This window comes from Dromaius novaehollandiae, chromosome 1 (assembly GCF_036370855.1).
Source record: "Dromaius novaehollandiae isolate bDroNov1 chromosome 1, bDroNov1.hap1, whole genome shotgun sequence".
NCBI classification, from domain to species: Eukaryota; Metazoa; Chordata; class Aves; order Casuariiformes; family Dromaiidae; genus Dromaius; species Dromaius novaehollandiae.
This window is the reverse complement of record NC_088098.1, coordinates 110,683,804-110,699,827: the sequence shown is the minus strand read 5'-3', so window position 1 is coordinate 110,699,827 and position 16,024 is coordinate 110,683,804. Positions and strand designations below refer to the sequence as shown.

General features: G+C 35.3%; 1 protein-coding gene across 3 annotated transcripts in view; it reads right to left on the bottom strand.

The window, feature by feature from the left end:
* Positions 1-757: 757 nt before the first annotated feature.
* The window catches only part of CXADR (CXADR Ig-like cell adhesion molecule), a 36,889-nt gene continuing 21,622 nt past the window's right edge, over positions 758-16,024 (bottom strand). For 2 of the 3 annotated variants that reach the window (XM_026107987.2, XM_026107988.2), the window contains exon 7: positions 11,511-15,886. In XM_026107987.2, the coding sequence (XP_025963772.1) occupies positions 15,619-15,886 (268 nt within the window). In that variant the 3' untranslated portion in view covers positions 11,511-15,618. Of the gene's footprint in view, positions 1,321-11,510; positions 15,887-16,024 lie in introns of those variants that run through there. The other variant, XM_064523568.1, reaches the window with a different exon arrangement.

The following is a 16,024-nucleotide window of genomic DNA, read 5'->3' as shown; positions in this document are numbered from 1 at the left end:
AACTATATGGATTTTTTGGTCAAAAGCATCCGAGTTTATTCTAGAATTAGGTGTGCTCCTCTTAAAAACAGAAGCAAAACATAATCCAATAAGTGACCCAACTTTTCAACATTAAAGCCATCAATTTCATCAATAAGTTATATGGTAGCCTTGTATACCAGAAATCACTGAATTAAGTTTTAAATCAGTGTCTATATATTACAATAGTAAAAAAAAAAAAAAAAAGAAAGAAAGAAAAGAAAGCATGTACACATACACCCAGTATTTCTCAAGAGCACAGAAATATGTATTTAATCAAAAACAGATTTAAGTTTGCATATCCTTGCTATTAGTTCTTAAATGCTAGACCATCCTTCAGACTGGTCTAACTTATTTGGACTGTGATGGATGAGCTGTCTAAAATGCCTGAGTATTACTGGGGTATTAGACTCCCATTGCTTTTCTTTTAGCCACAACTGATACAGTGATTTACTGAGCTCCCATTCTAAAAACTAGTCTACAGTGATCTCATGCTTACACAGTTATGGAGATTAATATTTTCACTATGAAATCAATACTCAAAGCCTCCATGGCTTAGAAGACAATAAAGACCAGTAATGTATAACTGCTCTGCTTTAAACAATGCACTCTTCTTTCCCCAAATCCTGTAAGGTAAGTTGAGGAACAGAAACAACAGGGCTTTGTACAATGAGACATGTGTAAAGACATGAATTACTACAACACCTGTATTAACAGATAATGCTAAAGTAGTTAAGTGTAAAGTTCAAGTACTTTTTATTAAGTGTTATAAAATATACAGAGTCTTAAAATACAGTGCACTTCATAGGTTTTAAGACTTCATTTTCTTCAGGCACATTTTTAATAGCACTACAGCATTAAGTAGAAAATATACTTCCTATCAAATCAGCAGAACCAAAAATTAGTCATAAACAAAACTACCCTGTATTTAGATGACAATCTCTTTCAGCGCCCCACTGCTTAAAGTTGTATTTCTATAACTTGAGTTTTGAATCTATGTTGGGGGGGGGGGGGGGGTAGCAGGTGATGGTATGTGCTTTTCAAAATACAGAACTAGTAAGAGAAGTGTTGGTAGTCACATTGTAATTTTTGCATTAAAAATATTCAGAAGAAAATTCTGTACTTACAAAACTGAAAAGTCTACTTTAGAATCTTCAATCTAAAGTGACATTAAATATAAAAAAGCACTTCATTTCATAATGAACTTCAGTTTCACCATACTTGAAATTCATGCAAAAAATCATGCCTGTTTCTTCATGTTTATACCACTGTTATGTCACCAATCTTGTGTGCGATGTCATACTATAAAAAAAAAGAATATCATTAATCTATATTAACAAGGGGCTAGATGTTATAATATATGGTAATTAAATTTATGATTCAGCTAATCATCCAAATTATAGTCATTCAGATTAGAGTTTATGTGAGTGTCTTACATAAAACCAGTGAAGTGGTGTGGCAAACAAAGTCCACTAATAAATGGAGATAAACATAAATGATTGATAGATCACTTAGAACATGCTTTAATTCCCAGAGAAGTCAGAGTGGGCTGCTGCTAACAGGATCACTCTCTAGGCTTCTAGTAACAAGTATAAATGCATAGCAAATCTTCTAGTATTTTTACTTAGGTTATTTTAAAATTCTCATGGATTTCCCAGCCTATACCTACCATAATCACTCATTAAAATATTTGTGAATTTCTACTTAGATCTTTCTTTCATCAGTTTCATGCCTGTAACTTAAATTATTAAAAGAACCCCAATTTTTTGTTTACTTCTAAAAACACTCAAAGTTTTTGCAAATTATCCTGTGGACCATCCAAATCTGCATAATCTGTTGTTTCACTGTTTCTTTAAAAGTCAGTTCTTCCAGTTCCTTGATTATTTTTGATGACCTTCTGTGGATACTATCTTTCTGTACCAAGATAATAATAACAAAAAAAGCTCTTTATTCTGTAACTTAATATTTGAATCCTGGTGTTCTAAGAAAAATTATAACTAAAGCATTATTGCTACCATTCCATGCTACAAAAATGACTTTGTGCTGCCTGCACTCAAGTTTTGCTGTCATCAATATTCATTTTCAAAACATGACATTCTACACAGAACAACTCTTTGCAATTAATAAACCGCAAATGTATATGGATATATTGCATTTACTGGAAACATCTAATTTGCTTACTCTACCATTTCAGCCTATTAAGGGCTTTAAACCCTCACAGATGTTTAAACTATGCCTCAATTCCAAAATAGTTATGGAAGGACTGAACATGCTCCGTAGCTCCTCTGTAAAGCCAGTTATGAAAAGAAACTGATTCAGGCTATCTCATGCAACATCTCGCTTTCTCCTACATACTTCTTCATAGTGTCATATTTTGATTAGAATTAGGCTTTGTATAAAATCATCCAGCTGCACAAGACAGTAAAAGTAATTGAGTACCTGCACAACACCTTGCTTGCAAACATAATTCAAAGCAGTTCCAAGTATTGCTTGGCACTAATCACCACATTTGCCTTCTCTCTATTTAAAACAATTAATCTAGCATGAGGAGCTATTCTACAACATTCTTGTTATTGCTCATATACTTTGTCTTCATAAATTATTCTTTTAGCAAAATAACTACATTCACCAGTGTTGCAAAGCAGTGTGCAATTTTCAGGATTGTTTAGCCAACATTCTCTCCATTTTGGAAGTTTTTGGCAGCGTATTTTTTTTCCCCCCTGAAACTTATTTTCCACTCAAAGTTAATACATCTATCCTCATCTCTAATATCACAGGAGCAAGAGCACTGAAAGTGCTTATAAGCCTGAAACCATATTTGATCAAATTGACTGGTATTCTGGAAGAGGTTAGTTAGATTGTACACTGAGGCAAGAAGTGTCCTTTCCATCTGTATTCCTGTCTTTGCACCACAGCTAACACGGCACAAGTATTTGTGGTCTCTTACATTAATAACTTTCAAACAGATAATTATTAACAGCTAGTTAATAATTGGTAAATATATGCCTTCTAAAAAAAAGGAGGAGCTTCCATCCCACACAGTTCATCCTAGCCCACTCTATTGGAAAAGCCTGCAGAAACAGAACTCTTTTGTTCCAAAGCATTTGTAAATCTTGCTTTTCTCAAGTATAAGGCAGGCATGTAACTACTACAATCAAAGCTTTCCATCAAGCACATCCTGTTCACTCCCTTGCATGAATGAGTCTGGAGACAATTAGCATATCCTTGTTACGAGAAGAAAAAAAAAAAAAAAGTCTGCTATATGGCACACAGAGACCAGCTGGAACAGGATGGTTGCTTTTCCAAACAATTGGGCAGTCAAAGTCTGAAGTTAAAAATCAGATGCTTAAAAGAGCTAGAAAGGAGAACAGATCATGCTGTATTTTTTTTCCAGTTGTCCTGATACCTTCATACTTGATTTTTTTTTTCCTCTGTTCTTATGGAAGAGAATGTCTATCTGGTGGGGGCGGGGGGAAACAAACCTATTTTGTCAAACAGAAAAATCAGGAGTTAACATGGGAATTGAAATCTAGCAAGAGAAAAAAAAATGCCAGTGTTGTAGTTTATAAACAAGGTGTTGTAATTCTTCTGGATCTCAGAAGGGCAAATATCAATTAACCCCCAAATGAGAAATTGCTGTCTGTCTGCTCAGGTACCAACAGTCATAATTATTATGTTTAGTCTGGATAAACAGATGACCACCTAAATCAAATACACAAATATAGTATTTTAAAGTGGCCAATACCTAAATCTGAGACAAATCAGTAAAACTGGCTAGGAACAAAAACTATGATAGAAAGATAAATAAAAAGTATGATTCCACCAGAAAAGCTTATTCAATAGCAATATATTATACTCAAGAATGGGGAAAAAAACTGTCTAAAAATCCATCCTGCTTCAGTGATGAAATAAATCCAGCAGAAATAAAAAAGCAGCAGAAAGAAGAAAGTCAGCTCTCAATGTAAGTGAAAAGTTGTAAATAAAGGAAAGTTGTACAAAAAGCTAAACAAAAAGAGTAATTCATGGCTAACAAAGCCAATGATGTCAGGAAGGAGCTTTATTTCTCTCTTTATATACCTCAGCCTGGCAGGGTAAGTATATATGGCTAGATACCTACAGTATCAATTATGATCACAGAAGACAAAGAAGTGCTCACCAAATCTTGATTCTGTATTTGAAAATATATAGGATGAACTACTTTATCTTGAGAATACTTTCCAATATACTAATAAGTGAGCAGAAGGGGAAAATGGTGGGGAGGGAGTGTCAAGTGACTAATGGGGGACACTGGCCTACATTAATCTTTCCTCTTACATGCATGTCGGTGGAAGAAAAGAGAAGCAGTTTTCCTTGAAGCCAATTCCAAGCAGGAATCCTAGTTGGGTTCTGTGACAAAATCTCCAGAGAAGTGTCTCCCCTTGCACTGGCAGTGGGCTTTGGGGAAACTGCCACCCTCAAAGAGTTTCTAATGAGATCTTATTATTATTTTTAATATATCTTGAAATACCCAGGTTGTTCTAGAAGGCTAGAAGAGTGGATATTATAGGGACAGAATTCAAAAACAGCAGACAGTAGGCAACATAGGTAACCACAAATGGTCTGACCAACCTAACAACCTTGACACAACCAACACCAGTTAATATTCATCAAAAACAAGTCTTTTCAAAGATCTCAGGTTCTTTTCTTCAAGAGACTAGAGATAAACATTTGATATAGATTAGCTAAAGTAGCAGTTTGGAAAAGTGTTTAGTCTTGTTTTAAACAGAAGATCTTATGGTTTGGATCAAGTATTTTGAGCACTGAAACTAGTTAAGGCTAGTTTCTCATAGATCATCAGGATAACTGTAAGCTAATTAAATTTTTTCTGTGGTTGGCTCATTTATGTGGAATCTCTAGTGTATGAGAAGATGACAAATAAAGTCACACTTAAACCTGATATTTGCATTCAGGCAGCTTTCTTCAGTGAGACACTTCCCTATCATAAATTCCCAAATCTGGTAAACATTTGTCATGATTTATAAGTTTGTTTCCTGTGCAATGACACACATAACTGACTATTCCATGAAAAGGAACAGACAATAGAGAATCATCACTGAATTAGGTGTTATTCATGGGGTTGTCAGAGATTGGTATGAAATCCAAAACTTCAAGATACTCAAAGATGATCTACAGATAATGCAAACATTGAAAAGGAGCTAACATGAAGTACAAGTCCGTGTGACAGAGCTTTACTAAGCAACACAGATCGCTCTGGACTCCCCATTAAAAATTACCAGGAAACAAGCCGGTACAGAAAAGAGCCACAGAGTGATTTGAGGGCTAAAAAAAGGTAAATCCATGGAGATTACACATACATGCAACACAATACAGTTACCTGGCAAGCATTCAGTCATGAAGAAAACACCCACCAGGAACTGAGTATTAAGCTAGTACAGAAAGGTGTAGGCAAGCACAAAAAACTAGAAGTTGAAGCCAGACAAGTTCCAATGAAAATTTTGGCACATACATTAACAGTGAGTATATCTAATCCCTAAAAGAAACTATAAAGAGTAGATTCTTCTCTTGCATCTTCAAATCAAGAATAGAAAAGCTTCCATACTATTTATGCCCAGACTGTAGATTTAGTTCTTTAACATAGATAAAAAGCCAATCCCCCACTCTTCCCCCAAAATCCTTTCCAGTTATTTTTAAGTGCAGATATTTGAAAGTTGTCTGTGGTAAGAAAAGAGACAAAAATAAACCTTATATGGGCAGCTGATAAAAAATAAGACTGATAAAACTGTTTTAATGATAGATTTAAAAAAGCATGGGAAGGACTACTTCCAGAAATCTCCAAAAGTGAACATAATTATCATCATTCTGTCAGATGTGGAGACTGACGTTTAAGCAGAAGATGCCAGTGTTCCAATAAAGAAAGAAAGAAAAAAAAAAATCACATGGCTAAGTCATGACAGATCCAGGACTGCAACCCCTCCTCAAGTCCTAATCCACTACTTTGTTAACCAGACTTCCTGTCTTCTAAAAACACCATGTGTATTGCCTTTGAATTCTTTTATTATTACTACAGCTACATGAACTTCTATTAGCCATGTAGAGCATTCAGGATGTCCTAAGGTTCTTGCATTTCCAGCAATTTTCCCTCCCATGTACAAACCATATAGGCAGCAGCAAGGTAACTAGTTAATATGGTTGACACAGACACAGGATGCTGTCAGAATGAAATTCACATGTGTAATATAATGACCCAATTTTGATTGTCAGTTGGATACCCCATTCAGAGTACTGATTAAAATCCTAGCTTGCCCAGGTATAACCAGGGGCAGGGAAATTATGCTAATTCAGACAACAAATAGGACTGTGAAGCATAAAGGCTTTAATACTCCTTTCAGCTCTTTTATCTAGGAATAAAGTATTTTAGCAGCTTGGCTGAAATCCCTGACTGCCCACCCAGTTGAGGCTCTAGAAAAAACTTCATACCAATACCCATTTCTTGTTTAAATCATACACCAAAAATACTTCAAGTAGCAACATAATCTTGCTTTTAAAAATGTAGTTAATATTTATAACTTGAATGTCTTTCAAGTGTGCAAGATCTAACACTATCAGACCTGTAAATTATTTGTATAGGAACCCCATTTTCATTTTCTTGCCTCTAAAAGGATCAACAGATACAACTAAGATGTGTATGAGGCTCCTTCAGGAAAAAGATTCCTCAGATGAAAAACATTAAGAAACACTGTTGGTGACCTTAACTTCAGTCTGAGAAAGCTATCATTTCAATGACTAAGTCCCAGACCGTATGAGCCAATCAGGTTTCAATTACTTTTTTTTTTTTTTTTTTTTTTTTTTTTAAGAAGTTTATACTTATAATTATTCCAGTTGCCTCACTAATTTTATATTGCTGAACATTTTGTCGCAGTAGGCTTCGTAAAGGTAATATAGTGTTTCTCATCACAAATGTTAAAACCTGTTAAGAAGAACTACATTTATACCTCAGCTGGGCATTTCCTTTACTTACCTCTGAGCTTACAGCTTTTTGTCAGAGGTTATACAGAAAAATAACATGTCTTAATGCAGATTATAACAACTATTTTCTTACCTCAATTATTTTTCTGAGTAAGCAATAAGAACATATTTTTCTGGCATCTAAGATAACTACTCTTCTTTATGTTACAAAAATCTAACTTATTTATCAGTAAATCACTGCAAGCCATCAATAAAAACCAGGTATTATAGTCCAGTTACAGCAAGAAAGAGTTTGAGGCCAAGTGTCAGCCACAAGAGGGCAGTCAGTATTCTCAAGGGAAATATGTTACTTTATTGTTTCAATTCAGAGCACTTACATTAGCCATAAAATGATTTTCATGGGGGCTGGAGAGAGCATTGGAGACAACAGCATTTTTGAAGTGCTGTGTTTTACAAACACTGATTTTTCCCCATCCTAAATTAGGATAACAAGGTATGTAGATTACACACGTTTCATAGAGTCACCTGATCCAAAAATCAATGAAGCTGGAAGTGAGGGGGAAAAAACTCTGTAACTCTTTAGTAATTATTTTATATTAAATTATGGAATACAAAGATGAAACCAAAGCAATACTAAGCAGTTCACCTGAAGCTGTATCCATTTAACACACTAATTTTCCTTGACTACCAACAAGGAACAGGGAAGAATACATTAAAATAATTACAAATTTTACATTTTACAGCTTAGACAAACTGTTTCTGCTCTTGACAGTTATAGAAGTGACATGAAAGGGCATTCTATTTATTCTGATAAAAAGGACAGTGCTAGCAGCCACAACATAAGCTTTTTGATATGTTCCACAAACAACCAGCTGTGCCCCAGAGTTGTCATCTTGTTCAGAAGTTAGAAATAATTCAGGAGTTATGTTTTATACCACCAGTCCTCTTTATTTCTGGCCTAAGGGTATCAGTGTCTTACCTCAGCGATTCTACTGGTAAATTGAAATTTTAAGTAATAATTCTATTTTAATCTCCTGCAGTTAAGTCAGGTATAGTGCAAGTGCTTTGACTTTGGCAGACTAGCTGTTTGTTTGAAACGCCATTTGTTCACGTGACTAGTATAATATGACCATTAACAAAAATCAGACCTAAACACTGAGAACAGATACTCTGCTGCATACTTTAATTTCTGCAAAGTTTTCCTGCTGTTTTACAAGTAACATACTACCAAGTGAATTAATGAGATCCAGATTCCTGTATGGGATAATAGTTTCACTTATAAATTACAGAGCAGATCAAATCATTAGCTATTACAAGATTTTACTTCACTTGTGTATTTGTAACTGGCCACAACAGACTGGGAGACAGGATCTCAGTTCCTTTTCTATTCACACAGAACATAATAGTTTCTAATTATGTCAGTTTTGCAAATTAGCATAGTGGTACTAGATGACATTACTTCTGTAGCTCTTTACCACCAAATTTAGTATTTGTTTAAGACACTTTCTGAATGAGTTACTACATAATCTGAATGATCACTGCACCTTTAGAGATGCCTGGGCCTAGAGCACCGAGAAGCTTGTGCTGTCACTGCTTGCGTGCACTGCATGAGGTGTTCAGCAGATTTTAGTCTACTGCAATTCTTACAATTTCTGACTCTTTCTTTACACGGTATTGTTAGCAATAATATAACTAGAAACATTACATTTGGAAAATATTTATGATATAAGGAGTACAGAGTGCTGCATTTTCAAGCAACGAACACATGCTGGCTATATAAACAACTCCAAAAAGGAAAAGCTTTTGCAGGTTGTCTGGAGACAGCCCCCCCTTCACAAAAAAAAAAAAAAAAAAAAAAAAAAAGGACACACTGCTGGAAACAACCAGAGTTTGAAACAGTTCAATTTCTTGAAGTCAAGCCTTTCTTGTGTTTCCAGAATTCAGGTCCCTCCTCTAAAATGCACCATGAAACAATCTATTTTCCTTTTCTTCATTTTGCAATTTGGAAAAGAATTCCTGCAAACGAGTTCAACACCCCTTAGCTACACCACTAAGCTTTTATCCGGCCTGTCTGAAACTTATCAGAACCAGGGCTTCTAGTCCTCAGAAGTGGGACAACTGTCATTGCATCACACAGTATTCCGAATTTCCCAGTGGACATACTGCCTGGAGAGGTTTTTTCCCTGAAGAGAAAATGAAGTTACTGAAGGTAAAATAATGTGCTTTCAGATGTTAACGTCTATTCCAATATTGCTACGTTTTATCATTACATAATCAAGTTGTGTAACCAACATATTCAAAAAAATTTTTGTTTTTTTTTTTTTAAAGTTACCCCTCTCCCTACAACAATCTAATAATTCTGACAGTATACAAGGCTCACAGGTGACTTGCGAAACTTAATGTTTTCCAAATGATATAGTAGAAATGTCCTTTATCTGGTCAATGATATCTTAAAAAAACAAAAAACAAAAAAAAAAAAACAAAACACAACAACAAAAATTTATGCCTATGCGGATTAACTAAAAAGATTGACCCAGCTAATAGTTGCTGATACTGATGTCCATTTACTTTGCTGTTCAAAAACAACCTGGCCAGTGCTAGACAGCTGAAGACTTAAGTCTTTAGAACTCCATACATAAAGGTCTCACTAACACTGACTCACAACAATACAGAAATAAAATCCTAAAAGATCACCATTTTCAGAAACTTCACCGAGTGGAAGTCAGATGCAGAAGCAAAGAAATCCTCCTGGCCAGTTCTTTGCCACAGTGGTTATTTTACAGAAGCAAAACTCACATTCTTCTCCTCATAGCTGAGCCTGTACCATTCTGCAAAAACAAGCCAAAAAATACACACACACACACACACACACACACACAACCACCCCCCCACCCCCACTGGTATAACTCAAGTACAGGTATGCAATCCCTTATGTCCTGAGCAATCATCTGTAGTCACCCCACAACTGCAAGGTAATTTTAAGACAAGCTCAGACTTGGAAATATAAGCACCATTCACAGGCTCTTTCATTCAATTCTTGCTTTTGCTCCTTAATCAAGGAGCTTAATAAGTTGTTTTGGTTTCATGTTGTGGATTTCACAGACAAGAAAGCAAGGCTAAGTGGCTAGCAGTGTTTCCTAAAGCAGTCTAATAATTAGCTATAGAAATTACTACAGAGCTTGAAAGAACCAAAGCCTCTCCATCTAAGGTAAAGGTGAAACAGTAAGCTCTAAGATGCTCAGACAAAAACAAATGAAGCCCTTTTAAAACAGATTTATCCAACACATTACATTGTCTAATACATATGTAAGGACCAACAAGAATTTTGTAGAACTACCACATGGAAGCATCCTGCAAGAGGAGAGGACAACAGCAAAGTGTTAGTTGATTTGCTGGAATTCCCACAGTCCAGTTGGCACAAACTTTGCAGCAGTCTAGAGCTGTACTGCCCCAGTCATTCATTCAGCCTCTTGCCAGTGGTTGCATACCAACAGATGTGCGTGGGCCTCTCAGCTTCTCCAATTCACAGGCATCATCTTATCTCTAAATAAAAGAGCTGGAGCAGCTGAGGCACAAACATTCCATTTGTGGCAAAACCGCCAACTGAGGAAAGCACAGAAGTCTTGAAGTTAACATTAAAGGGGTGTGGAAAGGTTTCTCAGAGCTCTGCAAATAAAGAGACAATCTAAACCCTCATTTTTATTAAACTGCCTTTTGTATTTAGGCACAAATCTGAATTTTAAATTGAAAAAAAGTTTTCCGCTACTACTCTTACTGTTTAACTTTAAATGCTTGTGTGCACATGCATTAAACACAGATTTTCTAAGCATACATGAAGTAATGACAAACGTCTGGCACAGCACAGGTATGCATTATCATATAAAGATATGCATACATTAAGAATAAACCTAAGCTGTTGAAAGCCTAAGTAGCTTAAGTATAAATACCTGTCACTAATACCAGCAGAGTCTATCCCAGGTTTTGTTTCATAAAACTAAGTAAGCATTCAAGATGACATTGGAGAGACTGAGTTCAGTTTAGATAAAATTACAAGAACAGTAATCAGTTGGCTTGCAAGGCCAAGGAGCAGGGAATATCCCAAGAGTAGACTTAATTTGAATCAAAAAAGATCAAGTTGTCCAACAGTATAAAAACAAGAATTTTTAATCAACATGCTTTGAATGCTGTAAACATTGTTTGAATTTTAACAGAAAAAAAAGTTTTTTTTAATTGGGAAAAAGGCTACTTGAATCTACCTAAAATAGAGACAAAATAACATAACCTGAAGTTCCTTTCCAGCCCTATGTTTTAAGATTTCTGCTCAGATTGCCTAGATACAATTTTAAAATTGTATCACTACTAATTGATCATCAATTTTAAAATTGATCTGTGTATCTACAATCAGAAACTTAACGTTAAGTGTATTTATATTCCTAAAGAAGGACTTAAAATATCCAAAGTTTTACTTCCTTTTCCTTCTTAGAAAAGAATAGAAAAAGCAAGAAATAAAGTGATTAATGCCAGTGTGGTATACACAGCTATATTTATTAATAAACTTCCAATTACAGAAAGAGAAAACTGAAGCCATACATAAATGCTGCTTTAGAATAAAGACAGACTGCTGCTTTCTCTAACAGTTTCCTTTCACAAAGTACACAGGTCTGTCACAGAGCTACATCATCTTAAAATTTGGGGGGGGTTTCTTCCGAATCCACTCCTATAAATTGCAATACTTGTATTTTAAAATACTTCCCCCCCCCCCCCAAAATGTGAATATAAAACCTTATACTGAATTTCATACCAATATTTAAGTCCATGCTTTGTACATGAGAAGTATGACATAATATTATAACATTTTTGATTCCAGGAAATATTATTGCTCCAATTTCAGTTGAGCTGTGCCTCAGCGCTAGAGGACCAAAGCCCAAGGGGTCCCATTAAAGCACCTATGAAGTATGTAAAACAAGGTTTAAAGTTATAGTTTTATGATGACTTCGGACTGGAACAGAGATCTAAGTGATCCAGAAGACACATGGTTAAGAAAAAAAGCCTATTATGGAAATCAGTAATATACAGTTTTATTACAGAAAAACTTGCAATTATATTAAAAAGTCCCATTTGTACTATTACGCAGGAAGCATACACCTAATATGAAGGTAACTATCACACAGTGGATAAAGATGTAGGCATTGTACATTTTTTCAAAAAACATTTTTTACCCCCCTCTAACAAGGCATTTCTGTGCACTACATACTTTAAAAAGTAGTACTCATTTTTAGGTAAGGAGGATTCACACCAATACCTTTAAATATCCATTTCAGAAAGTTTATGAAGAGGCTTGTAATATATGAACAAATGTTACGTCACCTCTACAATACTACAAGTCTAACACTTTATTCACACCATGCTAAAATTAAAGGGTTTTCTTCTAAACACAGGAGTCCTCAACAGGTAAGTTTACAGTCATAACATTAACTAGTGGTTTCTTCAGTTCATTTAGAATATTTACATAGTAGTATCACTTCCCTCCTTTATTTATTTTATAAAATAAGACATTTAAAATGCCACCTTCTAACTGGTATATCAGCTGCCATTACTTTCTAGAAGAGTTCTGTAAGCAGGGTTATCTAAGATCTGACACTTCAAGTGTTTACCCATTTTATCTGCTACATAGCTAGAAATCATTGTTAAGCTACAATATCTGCTTTAAGAATCATAATCTAGTGTAAGTTAGCATTCTACTCATTAAAGAAATTGCTTCCAATAGCAGTATTATGGTTTTCATAGCAGTTTTATGCATTCAAAAAGGCATGATGTTTGGAACTTGAGGCAAAGTTTATCCCAAGTCAGAGGTTCTTTATTTCAGATAAGGACTATGCCAGTTCCTGTTTCCATATTTTCCATGCAATTGCATAAATAGACAGACACTGTCAAGGCTACTAAGCCTAACAGCTAGGCTCTGAGGGCACATCATGCTGTCCTTCCACTCTGTCCATTTATTATTTTGTGCAAGCTGACAGAGCACTAAATGTGTAAACTCTGCTCTGCCTGCTTTCGTGTGATAAATTTCTGTTCTTGAGCATCTTAGTGCTTACCTGACTGAAAGCACAGGGTCTCAGGCCAAACCAAAAAGCTCATTTCACATGTGCCCACAGATGGATAAAAATCAACCTCAGTAGCTCTGTTACCTGGCTGCTTAGGTCTATAGCTATCTCTTAGTCTGTGATTCAGTTCTAGTTTTGTATATAGCCTGTATTTACGATCCAAATAATTGCACCCTTTCAATTAAGGAAGGTCTTAGTTTCAGGTAAACAATCAATCAGTATATATTAAATCTCAGAAATCTCTTCTATCATAATTGGATGCAAGAAGATGTCTCCTCATCTACTGTTCTTCTTCATAAGCATGTTTGGCATGGTTACTAAGTGCTACTATTTACCACACAAGTAAGAGTCAGTCATCCATCTCACTGGTACAACAAGTGAACAGTTTTCAGGAATACAAACACTTAGATCATATTTAGAAATTGAAGGAGTAACTGACATTTTGAAGTACAGAACGGTACAGTGAGCCACTGAAGTCACATCCAAAAATTGGCATGAAGAGGTATAAACAGTACATAAGAATAAAGAAATCAGATCACAGTGTCATGTTTTAAAAACCTGCACCATCATCTAAGCACCTGTCCAGACAGTAAATTTAGGCACCAGAAATTTCATAAGAACTGGAGTTACAATCAGGCAAAGTTTATTGAAAAGGCACACATGAAAGATAAAAATATCTGAACTCTAACTGTATCAGTTTACAATCTAAAAAAGTCCCAAATGTGAAAAATTGTAAGTCTAGAATACTTAGTAGGCATTCAAGTCTCCAAATTCAGTATAAAAGTTATGTTCCCTACATCAGTAGGGCCAGCCAAAAATTGTGCACCTAACTAAAGCTAGAACAAACATTTAGTAATATGCCAAAGATTTTGTCACAGATCTAAGCAGCTACAAGAAAGCAGACATTGAACCTAGAAGCTCAGGGTAATTTTTTCCTCTCACTGTTGGTACATACAAAGAAACCTTACATCTTTCAACAAGCTATTCAGACATTTCCTTCATCAACATCAGTGCCACATACTATATTCTTTTAGAGTTTTCCAAAATACTTGGCAGTTTAACATCTATAGCTGAAATAAGTTGAAGGGGCTCTATTTTTTTATTTTTCCACAGGACAGGATGAGGTGGTGAGCGGAAAATAGAAAGGAGGAGGGAAGAAAAAAAAAAAATCTACAGAGATTCAACCTGCACTAAACTTTAAATTCAACTTCCACTTGTATATAATATCAGTCATCAAAAGATACCAGAAGTCCTTAAGTAAGGTGTGAAACTAAGTAAGGAATCATTCTATTCCTCCTGTAACACTAAGTTTTTTAAACCTGGAAGAGCATTTTTGTGTGAGTTTGTTTGAATGAAGTCTTGAAACATGAAGTTCATATCAACAATTCTGGACAACCACTTTCTCTGAGATTCTGGTCACATGAAACTAATAGTAAAGTCAAAGTGTCCGTTAATATTTAGGGCTTCTGAAGAGGCAAGGAGAGGCAAGTTTCTAACTCCTTGCAAGTTCAAATAAAGAATGTGTTAGTGTCTTAAGGAAAGGCTAAATACTGCTTTTATGAATGTGAGAAGAGATTCTCTGAAGGGATGTTAGAATAACAGGACACATCAAATACTGTTTACTTAGCATCTTTCATTAAGACCCCCATGGAGCTTCTAGATAATTGTTTGGGAAAAATAGCAGCACTGCTTTAGAATCCAAACAGGCTTTAGAGAAGTTAATAGCATCTTGCATTTTAATACCTGTATTGAGATACATATTCATTCTTAATGTGACAATAAAATACAGACTTTAAAGCTTGGATACCGTTAGTAACAACCAGATAGGACCCTCTTACACCAGATAACATTAGTGTTATCTGACACGACTAGAACTAGTTACTATTACACTAAAATCGAGGTTTCAAAGAGCGTGCAAGGTCTCCTGCCACACTTCTACTCACTGAAATTTTAAACTTAAACAGACTCATTAAAGTTAACTGAACCAGTCAAATAAAAATAAAGAAATAAGAGCTCAAGTGCTCCAAACATTATCAAGTTAAAGAACCGCATAAATACTCAAACTGAACAGAATTCCAAGTCATTCTAAGTATTTCAACCAGCTGCGACTTCATCAGAAAATGGCAAAGTTAAAACTTTATCTTCAATTTTGGAATAACAGAAAAGTTTTGGGAACTCTGAGGAACTTCATGACCTACATATGAAACGCTTTTCTTACTTCTCAAGTGTGTCTCATTGTTTCATATTCAGAGCTGCATATTAGCTGATCCTGTCTCTTCAGCAACCTGAGTCCAATTATCTTCAGTGTCCCATATCCATATAGGAACTTGAACGCTTTTTGTAAATAGTTTGACCGTTACATACTAGTACGTTTGACATTAAAAGTAAAAATTATTGGCTTTTCAAACTAACTTGTTCATTTTCTTCAAGGAAACTTGCATGCCATTGTTTAAATGAGGGATGAAACAAGGTAGGGTTTTTTTAATACTTATAATGAACATTTAAAAACAGGACTTAAATTAATAACATTTTATACTATAGACCCATCTTTGCTTTGTGCTGGAATCATCACAGGGACAGCTCCCATTCTACTTAAATTAGGTGCAGCTACCTTTGAAGGTGCAAAGTTTGGATTTTGACCAGTAGTACGTTCAAAGTCTTCACTTGGGACTTGGCTATACGGAGTTTTGGTATATCCTTCCATATTGGAGGGAGACATTGAACCCAGAGAAGAACGATTGCTGCCTATGTAGCTGCGGGCTGTTGAACTGCGACTCTTTGGAGGTGGAACATCTTCTCTGGAGGAGGGGGAAAAAAAAAATGTTGGAGAACTCAACAATATTTCAATCCATATTACTGTCTGGGTGCTTACAAAATAAGCTTTCAGTCTGTTTCTCCTTATTCTGATACAGTAGCCAAAAAAAGCTCACTCATTA